Consider the following 26632-nt stretch of genomic DNA (forward strand, 5'->3'; position numbering starts at 1 on the left):
GAGAGACCACCGCCCACCCCGAAGCCTGGGGCACAGGCCTTCTGACCACTGCATCCAGGTCTCTAAGGCCAGGGTGCAGCCTGGTTCATGGCCCAGGGCATGATGCAAGAGCCAGCTGTGCTTGGTGGCCAGGTGCCGAGATGGGCAGGTGCTCAGGGGCACTTTTGCCCTCCCTCTGTATCAGCTGGATGTCCCACTGCAGGCAGGACACGGAGGCCCAGAGACAGGAAGCACCTAGGCCAGCCTGCTGGACCACTATGTGGGTGGGGTTTGCAGCCAACTTGAAGACTCTGCTTTGGCCACCTTTAAGGGAGGCCGCTCTGTGCGCTCTGCTGATCCTGCTGCCTTCCAGCTCCGCGGTCCTTGGAGTGACTGTGAGCTTTCCATCAGGACCAGAAAGGGTCTCTTGGACATGAAATGAGGTTTTGTGGCCTCACATCTTTACAACTCAGAAAGACAGTGAGTGGGCTGCGGATTGACACCTGGGGTGGGGTGGGGCGTGAGGCTTTTGTTGAGGCTCTGTGTCACCTCAGGACTTGGTCCATAGGCCAGGGAGCAAACCTGGGGCCAGCAGACGGGCAGGCACTGGGGAGAGGCAGCGGTTCCACCTGCGACAAAGCCCCCCCAGCACTGTCTCCTCTGGGACTCTGAATAGTGGGTCACTTCCTGGCTGTTGGCCGGTGTGAGCTGGGCCCCACTGGGCCAGCACTGTGTCCCCTGTGCGTGGGAGCAGAGGGAGGGGCTCACAGGTGCTCGGGCTTGGCCACGCACTCTTCGCCACGTCTCTTCCTGCTCATCTGCTAATGAGGATGACGGCACCCACCCATGCAGTTGTCACAGGATTAAGTGATAAATGCATGGGAAAGCAGAGTCTGGTTCCAGAATGCTGTAGTCACTCGTTCCCTGGCCGCTGCTGTCATGGTGGGTATGGCCAGGGCATAAGCGTGCCGTCAGCACACGTCTGTGCAGACTGCGTTGGTCTACACGTCAGTGCGTGTGCCTGGCTATATGCACGTGAATGTATACATAGGTTGGTGTGTGTTCGCGGGCATGTGGTCAGACTAACACATTCATTTATGTCCTGCTGAGAGGGTTGCTTCCTCCACCAGAGCTCCTTGGCTGGATGTGGGGAGACTGGACAGGAGAGCTGAACTTCCACACCCACTGCCACGGTGGGCAAGCCCTTCACAGAACATGGCTTCCACTTCTTTTTGTCTCCGGGTACTTCCAGAAGCCCTTCTGGGCCACAGAAACAAAACTCATGCCTCCCTCCCCAGGGTCGGGACAGGCAGTTACTGGCCTTGTGGAGGGTAGGCCAGGGGGTGCAGGGATGGGGCTTGATTCCCCTGTGGATGGGGCTTGATTCCCCTTTGGATCCCAATTCCAGACAGACACTAAATCCTAGGGCAGGGAGGGCACTGAGAGACCATCAGACGGCTCCCTGTCACCCCTCTGGGCAGTGGGTGGGGAGTACTGTTGGCCCCAGACCAGGCCCCTGACCAGCATGTGGACGTTGGGGGAGTGGGTGGCTCTGAGCAGTGGTTCTGAGATGGAGGTGAGGACAGAGGTCCTGGTGCCTGTCCTGTCCAGTGCTCTCAGACCAGCAAGGTCACAGACTGAGTCTGAGGGAACCTGGGGTTCCCAGCAGCCGCACAACACATCGGTTCCCTTGACACACAGGTCCTGAGGGACTTCCACACACTCAGTCCTGGTCCTGGTCCAGGGACAGATGTGGCCAGGACAGGGTGCTTGCCCTCAGGGGCATTGGGGTTTCAACAGGGCAGCACGAGAGACTGGTGACTTTCTCACTGCGCACGCAGGGCTTTGCCAGAGGGCTATGCAGCATGAAGCCCTCCAGGAGACACAGGCTGGAGAGCGCATCAGGAGGCTGGGACGGGCTACTGAAGAGTCTCAAGCTCCTGTGAAAGTGCCGGGAATGATCCGGAGCTTTAAAGTGGGGAGTGAAAGGCTCTGGTTTGTTCGGTGGTGAGACGGACCCTTGGGAAGCCTGGAGGAGAACTGTAGGTGGGCTGTATGGGGGGTGGGCATCCTCCAGATCAGGGCCAGGGACGCGGCTGAAGGTGTTCCTCCCCGTGTGCCCCAGGGCTTGCACGCCCTGATGCCAGAGGCCCCCAGACCCGGCTGTGCACTGAAATTAGCCTGAGAAGCGCCCTGAGGCCAGGCTTCACCCAGGACCAAATCAATGAGACTCCAGAGAAGACCAGGCAGGCCATTTAGGCTCCACAGGTGAGCCTCCTGTGCAGCCAGGACCCGCCGACCTCCCTTCCTGCTTCCCGTCTTTGCCTCGGCCCGGCTGGCGGTGGCTGAGGTCCTACCTTCTGGATCAAGCTGGCAAACTGCAGGTTGGCGGACTGGGAGATGTTGAGCACCGTGCTGTAGGCGTTCTCGCCTCGGTTTTCCAGCGTGGCCTCCACTGCCACCCGGCGGCGTGTGCTCTCAATGATGAAAACCGTGGTGTCGAAGGACAGGGTGTATTTGGAGCAGTCCTGCACAGGCTTCCTCAGCACCTTCTGGCAGTACTCCCTGTGGGAAAGACACCAGGGGTCAGGCAGGTGGAGCAGGGAACCAAAGGGCGGAGCCGAGCTCAGGGTTGATGCAGGGGATGGGCCTGGGGCACTTGCTTGGCTTCTGCCTATTGGAATAGCCACTGGGAAAGGAAGGAAAGCAGATGGCAGGGCTGGAAAGAGCTCACTCTTCAAGACCACCTCCTGCTCCAAAGACCCCTGGATCCCCCCTGATGGGCTGCCTGCTCCTCTGAGCTCAGAGCCTCGTTTGACCTCACTCTCATGCAGCATCTCTAACTAGTCATGTTTCCCTTTTAGCCTTGGGTGCCAGGAAACTCAGAGATAGATGGAAAGATGATCTTGATTACAGCCTAGATGGTTAAAATATTTGCTTCTTCATCTTTCAGTAAAGTTTGGATGTGCTATTTCTATTTATTATGTCTAGCATATACATTTTCTATCTGAATTATCTCATAACTGGATAAAAGTTGAACAAATATTATTGCAAAACACATGTAAATTGTAGCCATGAAATTGTTCATGTTTTTCCTTGTATGCTAGTTTGCATTTCCCCAGGGGATTATGGGCACCCTGCTCAGTTTCTACTAGTCTCCTTAGCATCTTGCCATCAGCAGGATTGGAAAGTCCAGGCATAAATGGACCTGGGGTTGCCCAGTCTGGGGGCTGGAGAACAAGTACCCAGAAGTGAATCCCCTGATTCTATGCTCCATCTGTTTTGTAGTTTGGGCCCAAACTATAAAGTTTAAAGAGATTAGGGTAGACAGCAGCTCTCATTTTAACAGAACAGGTGACTGAGGCCCACAGAGGGGGGACTTGACTGAGCTCACGTAGGGGTTGGAAGCAGAGCCTGGTGAGAACCAGGCCCCAAGTTTAGTGTCTGGAAAGACAATCACGGCCTGTGACAAAGGTATGCAGGGAACAGTCCAGGGCCCCTTGACCCCAGGGTCAGCAGCAGGGCCGGGGCAGGGTGTGTGTGTGGGGCAACTCACATGGCTGTGGGCAGGTCACTCCGAGCGTCCAGCACGAGGTCAGGGACACAGTGTTCGTCTTCGTTGCAGCCATTCCAGAAGGGCACCTGGGCCAGAAAAAGCCAGTTGTGGGGGCTGGAGAGGGACCCCCAGCGTCCAGCCCTCAAAGTCATGGCACAGCAGTGGTCTGTGCACTGGACATGGCTGGGTCTGCTGTGCCCTTTCCCCAGGCCCCACACTGCTGGCCTGGTCAGTAGTTACCAATCCTGTGGTTCGTGTAGGGAAAGGCATTTGGTACTGAGGACACAGGATGAGGAAGAAAGAGCTTCCGCCCTCAGCTCCTGGGGAAGACAGGTGCATGAACAACTATAGAGTAAATGTGCAGAAAACCAACCAAATACAACAAAATATGAGGAATAGAAACAGCAAAAGGGAGAATTAGTTACTTTGGCCTGTAGGTGTTCAGAGAAGGCTTCAGAAGTGACAATGGGTCAGAGTTCTAAATGATGACTGAGTTCACTGAAAGGACCAGGAGAGCAAGAAGTCAAGAGAGAGGATGAGTCTGTGCAAAGGTCCTGAGGCAGGAGTGAGTCTGGGAAATGACAGGTGGTTGGTTAGTGTTGCTATAATAAGAGACACTTGGATGGAGGAAAGGAAAAGATGAGCAGGGGATAGTTATTACAGGGACTTGGGCCATGCCAAACTACTGACAGGAGTCACTGAGTGCTTCAGGCCAGGGAACATGCTGCCGGATGAGCATACTAAAGGCTCCTGGCTGCTGTGGGAGAAGGGATGGCAGGGTGGGGACGATGGTGTGGATGTGCTTAGGGACCGCAGAGGTGGATGAAGAGCTCCTGGAGGCCCTCGGGTTGAGGAGGAGGGGTCTTGGCTATTGTTGAGTTTTCCCAAGTGTCTGGGGGGCTGGTCATGCCCTTCATCTGTGTGTAGGGGTGAAGAGGAAGTCAGCCAGGGGGTGCTGAGCTGGAGTGCTGTGGCCTGTCCCCAGTGAGAGGCTCAACGGGCAGTGGGAGATTCAAGCCTGGAGCTGTCGAGCAGTCCTGTCGCCACCAAGAGCCCGGCCCAAACCCCGTGAGGTCGCAGAGGCACACGAGTCTTAAGGCCAGGGACTTTTCTCAGAGGAGGGCCCTGTGGCTCTCCAGGTGGACACTGTCTATGGGGCTTCGCCACTGCATGGTGAACTTGCACTTGGAAGCAGACGCACTACAGCGACAGCTGGGGAGAGGGAAGTCACGGAACCCTGGGACGGGTTCCCAGGCTCGGCCGGCCCTCGGGGGCTTCGCGTATTCTAGCGCCTCGTTCATCCTGGTGGGCTCCAGTCTCCGATCACACTCCTGTGCCCCCCACCCCGCCTGCTGTCGGAGAAGTTGGAAAACTCTACGATGACCTTCAGGAGCAGCCCTAGCCAGTCATTAAAGGAACAACTTGACATGATAAGCAGCTGTCGCGCTCAACGGTACGGAACGGCCCATTTCCCCAGGAGGCCAGAGATGGCCGAGTGGACACAGCACCACGCACTTAATAGATGCCGAGTGAGACTTCGTGTGAGTGATGGGAAGCGTGTTTCTTGATTGCTGGGGGCTAGAAATCTAGATTAATAAGATTTTTGAGAAGCTTAGCAGCTCTTTAGAGGCCTCCGTAACATAACACGCCTGGACTCTCTTTATTGGCTTTTTTTTTTCTTTTTGACCTTTTCTTTACATTTTCCTTCCCTCTGCTTTTCCCCATTCCCATTACAGTGTGCTCCAGGGAATAAAAGCCCACCCTCCCCAGAACTGCAGGTCTGAATTTTATCTATTCTTTAAAGTCCAGCCCAAAGCCACCTCCACCAGGAGGTCCCCCGGGCTGTCATCTGATTGCTCCATTGACTTCCTCAGAGCTCATGCTGCCTCCTGGCCTGGGATCCTCGCCACCACCGTGCATCTAGCTCATCACGGCCCAAGCAGGGCTCGGCCTGCAGGCCAGTCGGCCTCGGGGGCTTCGGCACACGTGGAGGGGGAGTGACGTGCCCTCACTCATCACTCCTGGCTCACCGAGAGGAAGCAGCTCTGCCAGCTCAGGCGTGGGACCTTGTTGGGGAGGACTGCGGAGGGACTGGGAGGGTGATGGACGTGGTAAGAGAAGAGGGGACGGTAAGAAGCTGGCTGTTCCCCTACAGTCCCTTCGTGGTGTTGGAGAATTCCAAGTAAGAACTGAAATTGGTTGCCAGCTGGACTCAGCAGTGTTCAGAGTCAGGCTCAGTGACCGGAGCTCAAGGTCATGGCTTAGGTGTGCTCTAAGGGTGCTTTCTCAGTTCTCAGGGCTCAGGCATTAGGTATTGCATTTTACAAACCTTGCCTGCTCCCCCAGCCCAGTTCGGACACTGTCTGACAGTGTCTTTGAGTGGGGTCCACATGAGGTTGCAGACGTGGGATGCATCTGATTGTTGGACGTCACAGGACTAGGGATGCCCCAGAGCTGGGGATTAGCAAAAGTGGTTGAGGGTGAGGCTGGAGCCAATGTCGAGGCTGAACATTTCTTCTTGGAATACTTAGGGGCAGGCTTGGGAGAGTGTCTGTTCATCAGTCAGTTATTCAACCAGCAGAAGACCAGGCTTAGTGATTGAGCCACTCTGACCTCCACGTCCTCATCTGTAAACGTGGGAGGTGGGTGATGGAGGTCCCAGATCCTTTCTGGCCCTGGGACTCTGTTTCTCCGATACCTACTCAGTGGTCCCTGTGCCGGGGATACCGAGGAGCCTCCAGCAGGAGAAGGCCTCGTCCTGACTCTCTAGGGATTGTGCTGTCAGAGCTCCATGCGACCACGTAACGGGGCATGTTGTGGATCTGCTGGGACGGAGGCGGGAAGGCGTGGTGGGAGAGACTTACCGAGACTCTGAGTGTGGTGGGCCAGCCGTCGTCCAGCACGGGGCCGCGGTTGGGGTCCTCCAGGGAATACTCCACTGAGAAGGTCACTGGCTTCACGTAGTCAGCGGTGTCCTGAGGGGTGGAGGGGAGGGCAGGGGCGTGGACATTGGGGCAGGACCACTGCCAAAGAGCTTCCACCTCCTTGGAAGCTGCAGGAGGGCCCTCAGATAGGTCCCCAGGGGTGGGGGGGCGGGGAGTCCTAGTGCCGTCTGCCAGGGAAAGGGCTGTCCCGTGGAGAGGCTCCTGGCTCAGCGCATGCCAACCTCCTGCCTGGGGTTCACTAAGCTCCTGCTCCTCCTTCAGGGCTGACTGGTCACCCGGATACCTGGGCCTGCAGGGAGCCCCACAGCGAGCCTCCTCCTCCTCCAATCCTGTTATTGCCTCTTCTCATATGACCTCCAAATCCCCTGACTATATGCTGGTCTCCCCTCCCAGTGAGGAATAGGTGGGAGCCTCTGTGTGCAGGCCCACCACCATGACAGGGTCAATGAAGGATGGACGAACCAACAGATGAACTAGACGGGCGGTTCAGACTGTAAGGGTAAAAGAAATTGAAGTTAAAGCGTAAAAGTTAAAGGGTAAAAGACCGGGTATTGTAAAGTTTCTAAGCTGCAAAGTCTGAGTTAAAATGTAAAGGATTAGGTATTGTTAGGTTTCTATGCTACCTGCAAAACCTGAAATTTCTGTAGCTGTTAAGACAATGCTTGGAACCGCCCAGTAAATATTTCCCCTGACCGCTTGGTTGTCTAATAACTGAAGGGCTCTGTGTGGTCGCACGTAGGCATCGCAGGGCCTAAACCAATCAGTTTGAATATGTACCCCGCTTTAAAACTGACCTATCACCCCCATCTGACCTGTTCCCGCCAATGAATGAACTAATCATGTTTAGGAGTTGTTGTTCAATTTTCCCGCGCCTCATGATGATTTGTTCTGATGTATACAAAGCCCTCCGCCCTCCCCAAAAAAGTGTACTTAAGCAGTGCTCAGCCCCTGCTCGGGGCTCTGGGCTGCTTTCCCTTCTCAAGTGGGCACGGAGCCCCAGCATGCTGGTTCAATAAATCCCCTTCTGCCAATTGCATGAGTGGTCACTTGGTGGTCTCTTTCTCCGATGCTTCGCCGACCCTTACAAGACTGGTCTCCAGTGCGTGGAAAATGAAGGGGGGATGATTCTTTGATTTGCCTGCGGTGCTGGGCCGCCTCTGGGACGGGACTTGAAATCACACATCCCAACAGGCTCCCGTGACACGGCCGTGGCAGGTGGGGCTACACCCCGAGGACTACAGGTCAGGGACCCTCCAACATATGCACGAGGACTTCTCACACCCCTTTGCTTTCTGGCCACAGGCTGTGAGCACCCAGGCCAGGTGGGTCCCGGCGCCCTTGCTTGCGTCTCTGAGGCTGGAGCTGTGGCCGGGATGCTCGGTGATTCTGGATGGAGGCAGACTTCTCACCCTCTTCCCCATCCATAAAGGGGGCCCCAGGCCACCACCCTGCTTACGACCCTCTGGTTCCCTTTTCTGCCAGGCTGGCCCCCCTGCTCCTTCTTCCAGCTATCACTGTCTCCCCCACCTCCTGGTCTTTGTTTCTAGCGGTGCTGCTTATCCTCCCTTTGGCTGCTGGTGGCCTCAGCTCTCTCTCTCGACCTCTCTGAGCCCCCCTCCTTCCTGAGTTTCGTTCCCTGCTAAGGAAGCCATGGGTATCTGAGAGCTGGAAGCAGGGGTTTGGAAGGGGTAGTACCCCACTGGGCTTCTCTCTGGGGCATGAGTTGGGGCGTGGGTGGCCAAGGTCCAGAGCACAACCCCTAGCTGGCCTCCTGTGGACCGCTGCAGGCTCAGAATGGGCCTGACACCCGCCAGGCTCTCACCCCTCCACGGCTGGCTCCCCCTCCAGCTCACCAGGACGTGGAAGTTGATGCGCTGACAGTGCTCCTGGCCCGAGGACAGCAGAACAGCCCTGTTGGTGAACTGGTCCCCACCCTCATCCAGGTGGGCCCGCGGCATATACCGCCTCTCATCCATGGTGGCGTTGTACCTGATGCCTGGAGGAGGGGACAGGGAGACCTGAAGGTGGAGCCGGATTCCCATGGAAGGCTGTTTGCCTCTCTCTAAGAATGGTCTCTGGGAAGTCTGCATCCTCCAGGAAGCCCCCCAGGCTGGCCACGGAAGAGCCTTTCCTCTTGCCTGACAGGTCCCTGGGGCAGGAAGCTTCATGCAGGGAGCAAGTGACACAGGAGATGAGGAAAGGGGGCGGGGAATGGAGGAGAAGAGGGAGGAGAGGAGGAGAAATGAATGGGGCCATGCCAGAAGGAAAGGGGAGGAGAAAGGAGGGAGGAGGAGAGGAGGCAGGACGAGGCCCAGTGTCCCCTTGAGCCCCTGCTGGAGTCACACACTCTCCACGTCCTTCACCTTCCATCTCCCACTGCTCTGGGTCCCTAGACGTGCAGGTCAGAGCCTCTGCCGCTGGCCCTGGACACACTAGGAGGGTGCCCGGCCTCCCCACTCGTCCTCAAGTCTCCCTTCTGGGATTTAAGGCTGGCAGCCTCCTCCCCTTCACCTCGGAAAACCTTTTGCCAGTTCCAGGAAGGTCTCAGTCCCTTCTCCCATCCCCCAGCCAGGCTTTGGGTGTCCTGGGCCCTTGTATTTTCTCCTGTCATAGATGGAACTTGGAGGAGGCACAGCCGCCCAGGCCTGCCTTTGTTCTCAGGTCTTGGACACCCTGCTCCTCCCTGTCTGGTCCTGCTCCTTGACTGAGATGGTTCAGTTGTCCCTGTGGGGAGCCATTCTGACACGTGACTGGGTGGCTCCCGTTAAGGGTCTGAGGCGTTCTGGCTGTGTCGGAACTTTCCCGGCCCTTTCCTGATGAGAGAACCCGTCCGTGTGGGGGTGTGACTGACCACTGACCCCGGGGGCCCAATCACTGACCCTGACCTTGGAGTGCGGCCCCCCCTCAACCTTCATTGGATGGAATTATCCCCTGATTTTCTTGTTCCCCAATAAAAGGCTACTCCCTGGCGTGCTCGCTCTCTCTCTCTCCTGCTAGCCCTGAGTAATCCTTGCTGCCCTTCGGGTGGTTCGAGGTTGGAGCCAGAGAGGGGAGCCGTCTCGGACCTGGTCATAGAAAAAGGTAACTGAGTCTGTGTGTTTTATTTCGATCTCTGCTAGCTAACTTTTATGCCAAGAACCTCATTAATGAAACCAATGCGCAGGCCGCATGGTGGATGTCCCATTTCAGGTGCAGGCCCTGCCTGGTCCTAGAACCTGAAGCCACCACTCCTGAGCTGCTGTGAACAGGGGCCTGGCTTGGACCTTCTGTGGAAGGATGGGCTGTAGAAGGAACTGTCCTGCCCAGACCCACACCCACTGCCCAATGGCACCCATGACTACTGTGGTCATGTGCCTGGCCCCAGGGTCCAGCTTCCCGCCGGCTGGCTCCTGGCTCTGCCTTTCCCTCTGCACCCAGGCTGACTTCTGGGTGTCCACCCTGTCTGCTCCCCTACCTCCAGTGCCATGTTCAAACTGGAGCCAGACTATTTCCTTCTTCGCCTGTCTTCTTCACTGGTCAGTTTTGCCCACTGTCACCCTAGCCCTGCCATGAGTCCCTTTGTCCCTAGGAATGAGAGCACTAGAGGGGCGTCCAGCAGAGGTGGCTCTAGGTGTGACCTGGAGCTTAGAAACAATTTCAGGAAAAGCCCAGGCTGTGGACAGAGCAATCGCAAAGTTCAGAGGGAGACTGGGGTGGGGTGGGGCCAGAGGGGCTGGATTACCAACAGTTGCTGTTTGGAAATAGGGCGCCAGGAAGACGGGCGTGAAGCAGAGGAAGGCGGCCAGGCAGGTGGCATCCCTGCCGTTGCGCTTGCAGTCCTTGTGGAAGATGTTGATCTTGGATGGCTCAAAGTGGAGGCTGGCGTTGATCTGAACCACGGGCCGGGACCTGGAGGAGAAGGGCCAGTGAGCCAGGGTGGGGCAGGCTCTTAGCTGTGACAAATGGGAAAAGTGGAGATTCAGATGGGAGCAGAACCTGCAAACCACCGTTGGAGGGCGCTGTGGGGTGAGGCAGAGCGGGGCTTCGGATGCCACAGGACTGGGCAGAAGCGTGCAGATGGACGGGGGCTCCGCAGCCTCACGGGGCCTACAGCAGCCCTGTGCCCTTCTCCCAGGCGTTGTGCTTGCTGTACACACTGACTTCCTTTTGCCCCCTCATTATCTGGGGTTCCCAACCCCATATGTACATTAGAATCATCTGGAAAGCTTTAAAAAACCTGGGCCAAATTGAATTAGAATCAGCCATTAACATGTTTTAAAGTGATGCATCTCAATTTTTAACCTGGTTGCACATCCCCAGAGCATCTTGTTAAAATGCAGATTCTGATGCAATAGTTTGGCATCGACTCTGTGCTTCCAACAAGCTGGAGGTGCTGTGGGTGGCTCAGGGACCCCACTTTGAAGAGCCAGAGGTGTAAAGATCTTTGGGTGATTCTGGGCGTGGCTAATGAAGAGAACTACCTGGCCTAGTCAGGTAGCCAAGGATACAAAAGTACTCTTGGACTGATCTACGTCAAACAGAATTAGGAAAAGAAGCCTACTGCCTCTGCAAACCACGACTTTATAAAGGACATAGGTGTGGCTTGGCTCAGCAGTTTCAGAGGTAAGGCTGGTTTCTTGCTGGATCTGGGACAGGTCCCATGATATCACTGATGAGGCCTGCAAGAGTCCTGGGGGTGAGCGAGGACACCCACTTGACAGCCTTCTGGAATCTTCTGGGGAGTTTAAAAAAAAAATCACTGTCCTCTGGGTCCCTCTGGTGAAATTCTGCTTTAATTGGTCGGAGTTCAGCTAGGATAATGAGTTTTAAAAGCTTCCTGGGTGACCCTAATGGACAGTCACATTTGGGAGCCGTGGGGTTTGACCATAAAGTCTTCCCAGAGGGCTCTGGCCTGCAATTCCATCACTACAGGCAGCATGCAGTCCAGACCCCAAAAGTCGGAGCTGGATCAAACCCCTTGGGTAAGACTCGAGTCCCTGGGGTGTGTGCAGGTGTGTATCTTGTTTCCTATACAGTTGATGTGCCACCTTAAGGACCTGCTGGCCATTCTATCCCCTACCCTGTGCCTGGACACCTGCCTTGCTTCCTGGCTGGTGAATACCTTCATCAGCCTTCCAAGTCCAGGCTGCTATTACCGTGCCACCACTGCCCCAACCTACAAGCCCCACGTGTGGGGAAGAACTCTGACTGGGCTGGGCTCTTGGAGACTGTGGCTTTCCTAGCACTGCCCAGAGGGCCACAGGACACCACTGAAAGGGTGTGGATACTTTGGTTATGGATGACAGATATGGGGGCCCAGCAGGTGTGCTGCTCCTGTGTCCCCTACAACGTGCTGTGTCAAGAAACAGGTGCTGGGCAGGAGCTGCACTCATGGCAAAGCAAACACTCAGATCTGCTCTCCTTTCCTGCCATTTTTTTCTGAGGAGGAACCTGCTCCCAAAGCGTCTGCTCAGAAGCTTATGTCTTGAGCTATTTTCTATAAAACCTGGGTGGAGACATTTCCTCTCTGGGTGGCAATATTCTTGAGGATGGGATACATCCTCCCCGTCTTTATTCTCCCTGTAAAGTCATAGGATATCTGTTTAATGCATTCTAAAAATTGTGTGAAAATTTTGAATTTATATAAAATTGTATGCAGGCAGAAAAAGATTGGGAGGAAAGATGCCAAAACACTCAAGGTGGTAGTGTGAAGCTGGAGGGAACACAGAGCAATCTTTTCCTTTATTTTACAATTTCTCTTTAAGTATTATGAATAAATGATAAACTGTAACTCATCAAGGTACATGAAAAAAGCCTAAGTTAATTTTTTTTTGGGGGGGCATCTAAGAGAAGCCAACCTATGGTAAAATATAGGAGCTTCTAGAGAGCATTGAAATGGAGCCCTGAACAAAGTATAAGAGAAGCCACAGGGGTTTGGGGGGGAAGAATCCCGTGTATCACCTCTCCCACTCTAGAGGAGGAGGAGAGATCGTCCCAGCTGAGCTGAATGTGCTCAACGTGCTTCTCAAAGTAGCTTGAAAAGCTGAAGTGGAAGGAATTCTGGGAAGCAGAGCTTTCAGGACAAATTGTGTTTTTTTTTTGGACTGGGGATTGAACTCAGGGGCCCTCCACCACTGAGCCGCATCCCCAGCCCTATTTTGTATTTTACTTAGAGGTAGGGTCTCCCTGAGTTGCTTAGCACCTTGCTAAATTGCTGAGGCTGGCTTTGAACTCGCCTCAGCCTCCAGAGCTGCTGGGATTACACGCAGCTCAGGACGAATTCTAAGAGGGGTTTCACACACTACTTTGGTCTAAAGTCCCACAAATCTATTAAGAAGAGGGATTTGAACTTGAAGATAACGTTTACTGATTCCACAAAAGGGAAAGGTGTCATCCAGGTTTGTTTGACTGACAGTGGTTAAAGGGACAAAGACCCTGCAGCCTGTCCTTTAAACCCTCTATCTATCATGACCCCCAGGAGAGCCCAAGAGGCAGGAAAAGTGGGGGAACCAACCACAGAATCACAGCATTGCCCAGCGCGCCCACGGCCAGGTCCACCAGCCCGTCGTCGTTGAGGTCCAACTGCCCGTGGATGCTGCAGCCAAAGTACCGGAGGCCGGGAGCCAGCTCCGACGCCGCCACTCTCTGCAGGGAGAGGAAAGCGTGGGCTGGGTGGGAGCACTGTGAGCTCAGGCAGGGCCTGCAGGCACAACGGGGGGTCCTGGGGACAGATGTTGGACGCCATCGGGAGGCTTCCCCAGACCAAAGTTGTCTCCTTCTCAGTCTGTCACGGCATGCCATGCTTTTGGATTAAAATATTATGTCTTGAAAGCGTTCCCATTCGGTGTAAATAGATGCTACTTGGCAGGTCACCCCTCAGCATTTCAGATCTTGGTGTATTTATTAGATGATCTTATTAACGAAATATGTGGGCCAAATGAGGACGAGGGGCCGAGACAGATTAGTTCTGAGGTGTGTGAAGGGCACCCAGCCGTGGAGCCAGGGGGAGTCCTCCACCTGAGGTCAACGGCACAGATGCCTGTGGGGGTGAGGTAGGTGCCTGGGTTTGTCGTGGTTGACCTTGGGAGGATAAAGCAGGCCAGGAGAGGGTGCCAGAAGTGGTGTCGGGATGGTACTGAAGACACAGTGCACTTGTGTCAAAACTAGAGGCAAGGGAGTCAGGACAGACAGGGTCCCCTCCTGCAGAAGAGCCAGAGGAAAACGCAGAACCACGTGACCACACAGAAGCAGCTACACTCCTGGGTCCTCCTGCTCCACCCACTCTCAGGGGACACTCACCTGCTTGGGCTTCTTCAGGATGCCGCCTTGGAAGCCATGGAAGATGTAGATGGCACCTCCATGGTTGTCTTCTAGAGGGGCTCCCACCACCACGTCATTGTAGGAATCTTGATTGAGGTCGCGAACAGAGGCAATGGAGGACCCAAACCGGGCGTTCTGGTAACTGTGGGAATCCTTCAGTGTTCCATTATAAATAAACCGGTTCTACAAAGCCAAGGCCAGGAACGGGCTCAGGGGTCTTGGTAAGGGACCTTGGGGTCGTGATTCCCTCTGTCTGCTGCCACAGCGTCCTCTCTCCACTCCGTCCTCCCAGAATCCTCTCTCTGGTGACATGAGCCCCACGACAGAGGAGGCTCCTGCTTCCCCCATCCTGGGTCCTGCAGGCGGGAGCTGGCCTCCCTGGAACCCCGGTTCCCTGGTGGTGACCCAAGTCCAAGCAGGCGCCCTTGAGAAGCTGCCACCCCACCCGCAGTACCTGTCTCAGGATGTAGACGTACACTTTGCCCCGCTCGCGGCCCTCGCTGAAGTACATGGGTGCCCCCACCAGTAGCACATCGGTCACTCCATCGTCATCGATGTCCACTGAGGTGATCTCACTCCCGAAGTAAGAGCCTATCTGCGGCACATAGAAGCAAACAGAAGTTACCCATGATCCCAATGTGCAAATATAACTTTTTTATTTTTTATTTTGAGACAGGTTCTTACCAAGTTGTTTACAACCTTGAGAAGTTGCTGAGGCTGGCTTTGAACTTGCCATCCTCCTGCCTCAGTCTCCCAAGTTGCTGGGATTACAGGTGTGTGCCCCTGCACCCGGCTACATACTAATTTTTAAACATAAAAATGGATCACAAGCCTTTTCCTCATGGCACATTTGTTTAAAAATAATTTTTTTTCTATGCTGGAAGTAGAACCTGGGACTTCACACATGCCAGGCAAGTGCTCTGCCACTGAGCGATATCCCAAGCCTGTGACATATTTTTTTTTCCTTTTTCCAGTTTTGTACATGAGATGAAACAATATAAATTCAAAACTTACAGATAAGGGTTAGCTCTATCCCTCATCCCTTTAAACAGTTTATGTGAATATCCAGTCAAAACCAACAGGGTGTCTCCTTTGAAAGGTCATCTACACAGATTTCCAAGTAGACCACAGGACTGTACACTGTCTTGGAAAGTCCTCAGAGGGCTCTGTCATTGAACAGCTAACAGTTAAAAACCCTGGAGTCCTTTCTTTCAAATGGAAGAAGGAAAGACAGGGACAGAAGAAACTATTCAAATTCTGTCTTCCTTCCTTATGGCTGGTGGGCTCCTTCTCCCCCTCTGCCTCCTTGGAAAATCCTCCCCCTCTAAACCCTCCCTGGCCTCTGCTGCCGAATTCACCTTGGCCTCTTCTGCCACCACCTCAGCCTCCAAAGCCTCCTCTGCCTCCACCATGACCCCCAAAGCCCCCTTCCCCTTTAGGTGTGGCCCAGTCCAAGGTAACTTCGTTTCCACCGATTTCACCATCTTCTTGGCCTCTTTGGCAGCTTTGGCGTCCTCCTTACTGTTGAAGTCCACAAAACCAAACCTTTGGAGGATCCGGTTTCCCGGTCAGCGACTATCCTTGCACGAACAGAGCCGTCAGATGATGCTTTTAAGGTTTCTTCAGTGGTATCCTCAGACAGACTTTTGACAAGCAGAGTTTTTGGTGGCTGGCTACTTGTGTTAGGCGATCCCTGGGTCCTTGCTACTCCAGAATGATTGCTCTGCCCCCAATTTCCCTTTTATTGCAGGAATTTAAAGCTTCTTTTACATTTTCAAATGAAGCAAACTCTAACAATGCATACCCTTTGGGTGTCCATTTTGGTTCTGTGGTTCTTTGATAAAAGTTGTCTTCTCAAATACTTTCTCAAGAGTTTCTTCATTTGCATTGTAAGAGAGGTTGCTTAAAACCAGAGGTTTTGACTCACCACTCCAGGTGCTATTCTTTCTACCTCTCTAGTCTTGATTCTGACCTTTCTCTCCAGTGTAGTAGAGGGAACCACCTCCCCCATCCATCTCTGTTCCTTGCTTTTCTTCAAAGATTCTCTCTGCACCAGCTTCTGTCTGAAATTCAATATGAGCAACCCCTTACTCTTCCCATCCTTGCTGACTAATCTGATCTCCACGGCATCTTCACACACTTCTTTTAATTTCATCCTGAGTGACTTTGCAAAGGAGATTTTGGGCCCACAGTGTTCTTGCACCTCCATCTTTCTTACTGTCCTTTCCTTTTGGTTTCTCTAGTTTAATTTCGTTGTCAAAAAGTTTTAAACCAGTGAGTTCCAAGGCTTTTTCCAGATCTTTAGCAGATTCAAAATCCACACAGCCAAACTTCCTAGTCGTTCCGATTCTGAACACAGCAGCCAGATCATTTTTTTCGAAAAAGTTCACTGATATCAGTTTTTAGTTCAGGAGCAGATTTGTTAGAATTCAGATTCCCACCCAAGACATTAAAAGACGTAGCTGGTTCTGAGCCTCCCACTTTCTGTCTCTTGGCTTCAGGAGCAGCCTTCTGTTTGGCCGTTTCCTTCTTTCATTTTCTAGGTGCTTCTTTGACAGGCTCTTCCTCCTCCTCCCCCTCCTCCTCTTCATTCCCATTGTCTTCCTCCTGCTCGTCCTCCCCCTCAGCCACGCTCTTGGCTTTCACTGGTAGGGCTTTTGCAGCAGCTTTCTTTCCTTTGGCTGGTGTGACTTGCATGGCTTCTTCAGAGTCATCTTCCTCCTCCTCCTCCTCATTGTCCTCATCCTCTGAGGCAGGAGTAGCAGCTGCTTCTTTCATCACTGCTGGTTCAAATTCCTCCTCCTCCTCCTCCTCATCCTCATCGTCTTCCTTCTTGGCCTTCTTCCCATTTCTTGTAATAGCTCCACTTTTTTTGGGGTACCAGGGACTGAACTCAGGGGTTGAACTCTCAACTCCTGAGCCACATCCCCAGCCCTATTTTGTGTTTTATTTAGAGACAGGGTCTCACTGAGTTGCTTAGAGCCTCACTTTTGCTGAGGCTGGCTGTGAACTCTCCATCCTCCTGCCTCAGCCTCCCGAGCTGCTGGGATTACAGGTGTGTGCCATCCTGCCTGGCACCAGCTCCCTTCTTACCAGGGTCTGCTGTACCAGTGCTTTGCCTGGAGTGGCTCCCTCTTGCCAGGTGTGCAGCTGCTGGCTGGCATAACTGTCTCCTTGGCTGCGGTGGCTGCTGCCTTCTTGCCTGGGGTGACAGCTGCTATCTTGGCAGGTGTGGCAATCGCAATCCTTCCTGTTGGGGGAAGCACCATCTCCTTTGCTGGGGTTGTGGTGGCCTCCTTGCCTTTTTTCCTGACGGGTGACACCCTCTTCTCCACTGCTGTCACCGTCTTCATCTTCTGACTTTTCCTCATCTTCACTACCTTCTTCTACCTCCTTATGGGGGAGGAGCCACTTTCTTGGGGTTGCCTTGATTTTTATGGGCCTTTGTGAGCTTCCCCACAATGGGGGGTTATGACAGGTGAGTGTGTGGCGGGTGAAGGTGCAGAGGAACCTAGAGGAGCTGAAGTGACATGGACAGTGGCCCTTGGGTACTGAAAATGCTGAGCATGTACCTGGCTGCCAGCTATAGCTAGAGACTGAGGGGAAAGCAACATATTTTTTTCTATGACATGATCACTGGTGATTCTGTAGCATCCTGATGTATTTAATCAAGGCCCTGTCGCTGGACAGTTAGCTTGTTTTCAAGTTTCAATGTCCTGGGTCACTCTGGAGCTCGCATCTTGGATGGGGAGTGCTGAATTCTCCTCGGCATCTGAGTCCCCACCGTGCTCCTCTCCTGCCCTGGCTTCAGTGCTCTCCAACTGGGTTGGGGAAGTGCCACCTACTCCCTCATCAGAAGCCTGGGGGTCCCTGCCTCCACCCTCCACCTCTCCCATCTTCAGCTCTACCAGGAAGTTCCACCTGCTTCCCACTGCTCTTCCCCTGGGTGTGGTTCCTTCCAATGGACCTTCCAGTCTTTGTGCTGGCCCTCCGTTCCACCCCCATGCCACCAGAATGGCCTTTAGCAGTTAACCAAGCTACATGCTTGCATTTGGGGTAAAGCCTAACCTCCTCCATGTGTCTGGCTGGACCTGCCTCCTGCCCAGCCTCTGTCCCGCGACCCTCTGCTCCCAATGCTGAGCCTTGGGCTCCTTCTATACCCAGTTATTGCTTCTCTTAACGACCCAGGCCCTGGTTAGTTCTGGGCTTCCCTCTTCCCTTACCTAAACCTCTCTGTCCCCTGACTTCCCCAGATAACACCTGCCACCCCTCGGATCTAAAAGCTATTCCTTTTAGAAGCTGTCCCTGGCCCTCCCTCCTTGCAGTGGGAGCCTCTTTTCCATGTGCCCCAGACTCCACACCCCTCCTACCAGCCTGCTCCCTCCAAGGATGTGCCCCTCTGGGCCTAGTCCATGCCTGGAACACAAGAGGGACCTAATAACTGCTTATTGGGTTTCCTTAGGGAAGGGAAGGCACCCTGCCCACAGGTAGGTCCTGTGTGATCGATTTATAGCCTTGGGTTAGCTTGTGTGAGCTGCTTGGGAGACATAGTCATCTTATTTCATTTTATTTTATTTTTTTGGGGGAGGTACTAGGGATTGAACTCAGGGCATTCAACCACTGAGCCACATCCCCAGCCCTATTTTGTATTTTATTTAGAGACTGGGTCTCACTGAGTTGCTTAGCGCCTCGCTGTTGCTGAGGCTGGCTTTGAACTTGTGATTCTCCTGCCTCAGCCTCCAGAGCCACTGGGATTACAGGCATGTGTCACCCTGCCCGGCTCATTTTATTTATTTATAGTTTTGGGCAGTGCTGGGGATCAAACTCAGGGCCTCACAAACGTTAGGCAAGTGCTCTACCACCCAACCACATCCCCAGCTAAAAGTCGTCTCATCTTACAGGGAAGGAATCTAAACTCAGAGTGTTCCAGTTGCTTGCCCAAGGTCAGAAGGCTGGTCCCTGCTAAGCTGGGGCTGTGTGACACATGAGCCCCTGGCTCCTTCCCCTGCCATATCCTGGTGCAGGGTGTTTCAGAAGAAATCTATTCTCAAGCATTAAAAGCTTTTAACTGAGGAGAAAGATAAAAATACAGGCAAGAGAAAAAGGAAATAATAAGCCTGAGTTGGGGAGCAGGAGAGATGTGTCTACTTAAAGCAATTAAGAGGCAGACAGAGCAAGGGAGGAGGGAGGAGGAGTGTGTCTAAATCTGTGGCCTTAGCTATGTGGGTCACAATGATTTGGAATCCACTTAATTCAGCTGCTTTCGGCACTGCGGTTTCTTATTCGGATGTTGGAGGAGGAACTGGGTAGGAGTATGTCATAATTCATCAGAGAACTCCCTCCAGCTCTCAAGGTCTAGCCCTTGACTTCCAAAAGAGCCTGCCCTGGGCCGAACGAGGTGGGCAGGGGGGGCAGAGGTGGCGACCTGAAGGAGTGGCAGAATGGTGGGCAGCGCTCTACGGCCAGAAGGATTTGGGTTCCACCCAGTGAGGAGCGTGTCCTCATGGTGATGGGACAGGGGCAGCAGAAGAGGCAGGACAGGGCTGTTCCCAGGCTCAGGAGTGCTGAGGGATTGCCCAGAACAATAGATAAGAGCCTGGACAGGGCTCAGCTTGAGCCAGGGTGCCTGGACACTGCCAGACGGGAGCAGTGAGGCCTGCTTTTGGGGGTCAGGAGGTGCCAGAGGTCCCCTCCAGAAGCCTGGATTCTTAACTTGACCCCTCTGGGAATCTGCCATGTGATCTTGACAAAGCCGTGTTGCCTCCTAGGACAGATTTCCTCGGCTGTTGAAGTGACTCTGGTTCTATGCACTCCCAGCCACTCTTACCATAGCCTTCCTGTTTGCCCTCAGGAGCCTCCAACATGAGACTTTGCAACACAGTCTGGGGCAGTGGCATTGACCTTCCACTCTGCATTGTCACTATTCCAGGAAAAGGGGAGAAGCTTGCATCTTGGGGGCCCCTAGGGCTTTGCTGGGGGTGGACTTACAACTTTTGGCAACATGAAGGTGGCTTGAGGAGTGTGACTGTCTCTTCCTGGGGGCCTTGACAACTCCGGCTGGGAAGCCATCACCCAGATGCACCAGACAAGAGGTCAGTGACACGGCAGGGAGAATTCTCTTGGATTTTCCAAGCTAGTAGCAGGGCCTAGGCCTGGCTTGGTGAGAGGTTGGTCTGCTCCAAGGACGTTTTAGGGCAGTAAGTGACGGCTTAGGTTGACACTTTAACCCTGATGGATGAGGTATGTGCCCATTCCAAGAAGATGCCTGTGGGTCTGGGGGCCTTCTTGTTGCCAGGGATGAGGTGAGCCCCAGAAGCCCCTCCACCCCCGATCTGATGTGCTTGCCCTGTCTTCCGGCAGACAGCCCCTGCTGCAGCCTCCCCCTCTATTACCTGCTCGCCCCGGAGGGCCTGGTGGATGGTGAGGCTCCTGTTGTTGTGCATGGTGAACAGGATGACTTTGCCCGTGTGGTTGAACCGCGGAGCTCCGGCCACATACACTCGCCCCTGCCTGGAGGACACGACCGACGTCACTGTGTACCCTGCCACAGGAGGAAACAGGCTGGTCTGTGCGCCTTGTCTTTGGCAGGCCTTGCTAGGACCCTGTTTAGCAGTGCCCCAGGAGGCACAGCGCCCCCTGCGGCTCTCGGGCACATCAAACAATGGAAGAGGTGCTAGTTTCAGCTGGTCTTGCCTCTGGTCTGGGGAGGCCGACCCAGCGCGCTGCACCAGGAAGCTTTAATGCCACCGCCCTCTGACCTAGAGTCCAAAAGCACCAACTGATACACACTCAAGGTGCGGAAGCTGCTTGTCATTTGTTCCACCTCCCCGTGGACAGCGGTTTAGGTGCAGCACTGTGCTGGGCGTGGCGGATGGAGAAGAGCCGGTCCCTGGGCCGGGTGTTCGGGCCTGGAACTGCAGCTCAGTGTGGCTGCGTGACCCAGCACCGGGAGGCCCCTGGCCTGGGCGTGCGGGGGACCGTGCAGCCGCGTGCCCTCTCGCGTCCCCTGCAGGGCGCTTACCCAGGTACGCGCCGTGGTTCTTGAGCTCGTCGGGGAACTCCTTCAGGTAAGACTCGCGGAGCGGAATGACCTTGCCGCTGCTCGTCTCCTTCAGCACGGCCCCGTTCCAGTCATAGGCGCCAACGGCTCCCAGCAGAATCCCGTCCTGGCATCGGGGAGGGTACACACGTCAGATCCTGTTCCCTGGGGATCTCTTGCTGAAAGCCCCCAGGTCCTGTGACCAGCGCAGCCTCCTGCAGCCTCCTAGGGCACCTTGTTGAGGGTTCATATGTAGCAATCTAACATTGAGCTGGACTCTCAGCTTTTGAAAAAGCCATGGAGACTGTCCTGCCCTAGCCCATCCTTAGAACAAAGTGGGTCAAGCTGATCCCAAGGAATGTCAAGAAAAGGGAGTGTTCTAGAAATAAACTCCAATTTCTCGACAGACTTCCATCCTTCCTCGGGCTTCAAAACCCCTCTAGGAAATCTCTGGTCAACATCCCTTCCCTGTGACCTCCTTGGAGCCGTGTCTCCCCCACATGATCTTCTTCGGTGTTCCTTTGCAGTGTGCAAGTGCTTTCCTGTGAACTCTCCTGCCCAGTCACCACACTGTATGCATGACCTGATATGAGACTTTGCACCCATGAATATGAACAGTTACTCTATGACCAATTAAAAGCGAAAAATTGTTTTAAAAAATCCTACTTTCTCTTCATTTCTTCAATAAAAGTTCACTGAGCATGTACTTTATGCTGACCACTTGGTTGGTGCTGGGAACACCATCCCTGACCTTGCAGAGGCCAGAGATAATAAAGAAATACTCAAACATGTAGTTGCAAACTGTGACCAGTACAATCAGGGAAAATCACAGTGAAGTTTAATTTAGATTGATGGGGGTTGGGAAGCCTTTTAGAGGAAGGAATGTATACCCAAACACTAAAAGAGGAGAAGGGTCAGAAAAGAGGGTACAGGAACTTGAGGGAAAGGGCCAGGAGAAGCTTGTGCAAAGGCCCTGAGGCTGGAGAGAGGTCAGAACCTTTGCTTTCAAGGAACTGAAAGCTGTTTGAGTGAGGGGCAGAAGCATTGAGTGAGGGGGCAGAGGATGAGGCTGGACAGATAAGCCAGGGCCACACCATGATTTGAAGACTGAAGCTTATTTCTCAGGGCTTGGAGGGTCTTAGTCTGCCCACCCAGTGCAGGACAATTGAAATCTGCAAGGCCTGGTCAGGATTTAGCTCCTGGAGGGAAGTTTCCATGTTTCTGACTCCAGGGTTATTTCTTGAGTACTGAGTCCACTCACTCTCTGGGCTGCCCCTGTACCCTACCTGCTCCCTAGCATAAACGATCCACAAGACTCATGGACTTGAAAAGAGGGTGAAAGTTACCAGGCACTTGAGCAGACCCAGGAGGGTGGCAAAGCAGTTGGAGGGCCACTTTCCTGGGTTTCCTTGGTGACTCAGGGGTGGGAGCAGCTTGCCTGTATCCCAGCTTTGGGCTTTTAAAGCACAGCACTAATGTACCTTTCTGTCCCACTGAGCCCTCTTGGAAGCCTGCAGGTTGGCTGGGCTCAAGGCTCCCCCTTAGCTTTAAAGAGAAAAATTGGTCTTATCAAAGTGTTAAAAAATGCCAGCTCCTAGAGGTGGAACTGACTGTGCAGACAGAATGTTTTTACAACTATAAATAAGCTGGTCTCGGGTGAGTCGGGTGCTTGGTGGTGTTCGACTTTTTAATTAGCCTTCTTCTTCCCACTCTGCTCAAGCCTCGGCCTGGGAGGCTGTGACAGTCTGCTGGGACCAGGACGGGGCTGGGGACTCAGATACTCCCTGTCCACAGTCACTGCCAACATTCTTCACGTTGGGGTGTGCTCCCTTCTTTGTGAAAGGGCTTTCTCATCCAACCACCAATTTGAGCCCACAGAGACTCTGGGAGGGGACAGACTGTTCATTATCTGCACTTGACAAACCAGAGGCTGAGGTTCAAAGTGGGGGAGGAACTTGCCCAAGGTCATATGGCAAGTCAGAAAGGCAGGGCTGGGGCCAGACAGGTGGCTTGGGCTGAGGAGAAAAACATCCACATGTTCCCCCAAGCCCTGGGGGAGTCCTGCTTCCAGTTATCCTCCCGACCCCCCCATCTGGAGCACTGTTGGGGCTCTGCCTTCCATTCTTCTTTCCCCCTCTCTCTGCCACTGCTCAAGATCTTAACTGCAGACCAGGCTTCTTGGTTGTATGGAGAGGGCTTTAAAGATGATTTTTTTTTTTTTTTTTGATATTGGGGATTGAATCCGGGGGCACTTGACCACTGAGCCACATCTCAGCCCTATTTTGCATTTTATTTAGAGACAGGGTCTCACTGAGTTGCTTAGGGCCTCGCTGAAATTGCTGAGGCTGGCTTTGAACTCACAATCCTCCTGCCTCGGCTTCCCAAGCATCTGGGATTATAGATGTGCGCCACTGCGCCTGACATGCAGATGAATTTTTGATTTTGCAGATGGCAAGGAGCCCCTGAGATGTACTGACAGGGCCATTTTGACGCAATGCAGAGTGGAGTCTGGGAATTCCACCAGTGCTTCTGGATTTGGTGGCCCGGGCCAGCGGGTCACTCTCAGCCTCTTGCCTTGTGTCCTTGTAACCCTGGCGGTAGCTGGGTCTTGAAGTCTCAGTGGGAAGCCCTTTTCTGAGGGTGGGTTTATTGGGGACAGGGGAAGGCCCACTGAGGACAGGGGCACTCTGTGGGGTAGGTGTGTGAAGGCAAAGCTCAGCTCCTGTCCTAGTGCGGGAAGCCCAGACATTTTGAGACTGGGCAGGTAGTGCACAAGGAAGAAGAAGAAGGAGAAGAAGGAGAAGAAGGAGAAGAAGGAGAAGAAGAAGAAGGAGAAGGAGAAGGAGAAGGAGAAGGAGAAGGAGAAGGAGAAGGAGAAGGAGAAGGAGAAGGAGAAGGAGAAGGAGAAGGAGAAGGAGAAGGAAGAAGAAGAAGAAGAAGAAGAAGAAGAAGAAGAAGAAGAAGAAGAAGAAGAAGAAGAAGGAGGAGAAGAAGAAGAAGATTAAAAGGGCCAGAGCCTTGGTGGGGGAAGCCAGTCATGTGCCCTCACCAAATGGCAGAGCATTCTAGGGACGGGCAACCTCCCATCCTCTGCAGGCCTAGCATGGATTCTCTGATTTATGGCCTCCCAGTCTTCCCAGATTTATGGGGTGGCCTGAGCTCCCATGAGACAACACCAGGTGTCTCTAGGTGGCCTTAGCTGGATGGATCCTTCCCATAGCTGGTGCTCTGTGGGGCAGGTTGCAGACTGGACGGCTGTCGGAAGACCTGAGGTCTCAAGGCCATTGTAGCCGGACCTACTGGGGCATCTGTGACATTCCTGTCACATCCTGCCAGTCAGCTCTTAGCTCCTCTACCTGGCCTCTGCCTCAGTCTTGCCTTCCAGTCAAGGTGGGTGCTCCCTGGGTGTGTGACCATGTCTCCCCAAACTCTGTGTTTCACCCAGTCCAGGTTCCCAGCCAGGGTTGGACTACAACCCCAGCACTGGAGCCAGCATGGTCTAGGGCAGGTGACATTGCCTCCCCAGGTGACATTTGGCCATGTCTGGAGATGTTTCTGGTTATCACAGCTTGAGGTGGGGGTGTCTGCTCATTATCCAACACAGAATGTCTCGTGGGTCGAGATTGAGACTCCCTGGCCTAGTGGTTAGAGCATGAACTCTGGGGTCAGACCTTCCTGCGTCCCCTCTTCAGCTGCAAAGCTTCTAGCTGTGTGACCTTGGGCAAGTCTGCCTCTGTCTCCCTCAGCACAGTGCTTGGCAGCCATAAGTACTGGGACCTGGAAGCTCTTCTCATTCATTAATGGTGCACACTGCATCTCCTGGGGAGGCAGACGCCAGAAAAGAATCTGATCTCATAGTCAAGTTGGCCACTGTGGGGTGGGTGAACAGTGCCCCAGGGAGGCAAGGATGGGCTATTTTAGGGATCCCAGGAGAGGGTGACCAACTAAGGGAGGGGGTGGGCCCAGAGAGGAGTTAGGAAAGGATTTTAAGAAAACCCCAACCCATTTGTCTGTAAATCTCAACATCTGTTCGAAGCCTGAAGATTCATTTCCAGGGATACTCCTCAGACATCTCGAAGCCTGAAGTTCAGACAGGTGAAGTGCTGTCTGAGCCCACATAGCCAGGCAGTGATGGCGTCCAGATGCGGATGCCAGCGGCTCTTCCTTCCAGCTTTTCTTGGCTTTGGGGAGGCTGTGGAGCCAGGCGGAGGTAGCTGCTGGAGGTCTGCGTGGAGGCCAGGTGGGAGACCCCCAGAGGGCACTGGGTCTTCCTCCCCGACACCAAGATCAGGGGACAGTCCTAATCGCTTACCCAAACTGGCAGGGGGAGTCCACTTTGTAGGGCCATGGAGGGTCTCCAACCTCCAGATGTCAGTTTACCATTATGGATCATTACTTATATGCGGTGCTGAGAATTGAACCCAGGGCCTCACGTATGCTCGGCAAGTGCTCTACCACTGAGCCACAACCCCAGCCCCAGCTTCTCTCATTTTTGATTGAATTAAACTGTAAAGCTAGTTCAAATGCAAACTCTAAATCTAAGATTACACTGTTTAAGGCTTCAACCACTAAGAGCCTTTGGTAACAGCAGTGACCTTGGCTGTCCAGCCCACAGCCCCAGAAGGCCCATAGGAAGGGCACAGGCTGCAGGATGGAGGCAGGGGTCCCTTTTACAAGATTTCTAGAAGAATGGTGCAGCTTTTGCCAAGGAGGTCACCACCCAGAGGCAGCCAGCACGCAAGAACCACTCCAGCTCTTAGTGGCCTTTGCAGTCATTTCCCAATGTGAATGAACCACTGGCTTAAAAATCTATTCATCCATAGCTAGACTTCCTGAGGGTGATTTTTGGAATATTCTTTCCCTTTTTATAATTCAAGACTAGAGTTTCTGGCTCCCGGGTTCCTGTGGCTCCGGCTTTCTGCCATCAGTCTGGGATGTAATGTCGTATGGTCTGGGACCATGGACCTCGTGAGTGTCTGGCCGATATCTGGAGGTCTCCTCTCTACCCTGGGCTCTGGCCCTGCTCTCTGTTGTTGCGTTAGCTTTGCAGGCTGGTTTCCTTCTGGATAAGACAGCAGGCAGCAAGCCAGGCAATGAAGAGCTATGCCTTTCTTCTGCCCACTGAGGATGGATACTGGGTCCCTCCCACAGGGCTGGGCCCTTCCTTTCCTTCTAACTGAACTAAACAGATTCAGAGAAGCTCAGGCACCTCAGTACGTTTTCAGGCAGCAGCCTGTGGCCCACTTCTGGAGAGAGGGAGTTTAGGGCTGGTCCAGAACATGGACCCACTCAGGGTCAAGACTGGACCTGTTGTTCCAAGTTCCCAAAGCAGCTAACTGACTGAGAGCTGAGTTGCTGGGCTCCCGGGGATAGGATGGTCACAGCCATTCATGACAGCATCAGTGGCTTGGCATTCACAGACCTCTGTGCTCTGACAGAACAACTTAATGTCCAGTTACAGTGGACTCATCACCAACATGTCATTCCCTTGGGATTTGAAGGTTTTCTTACTCCGCCTTCAGTCAGAAAATTCTCAGATCCAAATATAAACATTCTCTTTAAAAGTCTTAGCAGAGAAAACCTTCTAGATGATTGGGACATAGGAACATGACCCAGGTATTAGAGATGGTAAAAGAACTGGGATGTGTGGGGAGAGGCAACCGAGTCCCTCTGATTGGGGGAATAGGGAAACTGGGCAGCGTATCTAGAAGCTGCACAGGGCAGTCAGGGCAGTCATGACCTTGGCCAACCTGAGTAACAAGCTGGGGCTCTAAGCTCCTGAGTCTCCCTGCCTGCCCCACCTCCTCCAAATAG

The 26632-nt window shown here is 53.7% G+C and overlaps 1 protein-coding gene and 1 pseudogene across 1 annotated transcript in view; both read right to left on the reverse strand.

The window, feature by feature from the left end:
* Itga11 (integrin subunit alpha 11) overlaps positions 1-26632 on the reverse strand; it is a 116097-nt gene that overhangs the window by 11432 nt on the left and 78033 nt on the right. The window contains exons 11-20 of the mRNA XM_027925963.3: positions 20801-20945; positions 20172-20320; positions 14234-14374; positions 13759-13962; positions 12974-13104; positions 10202-10368; positions 8334-8476; positions 6400-6510; positions 3536-3621; positions 2337-2544 (exon numbers count right to left, since the gene is read on the reverse strand). Coding sequence (XP_027781764.3) covers positions 2337-2544; positions 3536-3621; positions 6400-6510; positions 8334-8476; positions 10202-10368; positions 12974-13104; positions 13759-13962; positions 14234-14374; positions 20172-20320; positions 20801-20945 — 1485 coding nt within the window. The remainder of the gene's footprint in view (positions 1-2336; positions 2545-3535; positions 3622-6399; positions 6511-8333; positions 8477-10201; positions 10369-12973; positions 13105-13758; positions 13963-14233; positions 14375-20171; positions 20321-20800; positions 20946-26632) is intronic.
* Positions 15026-17150, reverse strand: LOC114081688 (nucleolin-like; annotated as a pseudogene).

This window comes from Marmota flaviventris, chromosome 2 (assembly GCF_047511675.1).
Source record: "Marmota flaviventris isolate mMarFla1 chromosome 2, mMarFla1.hap1, whole genome shotgun sequence".
Taxonomy (NCBI): domain Eukaryota; kingdom Metazoa; phylum Chordata; class Mammalia; order Rodentia; family Sciuridae; genus Marmota; species Marmota flaviventris.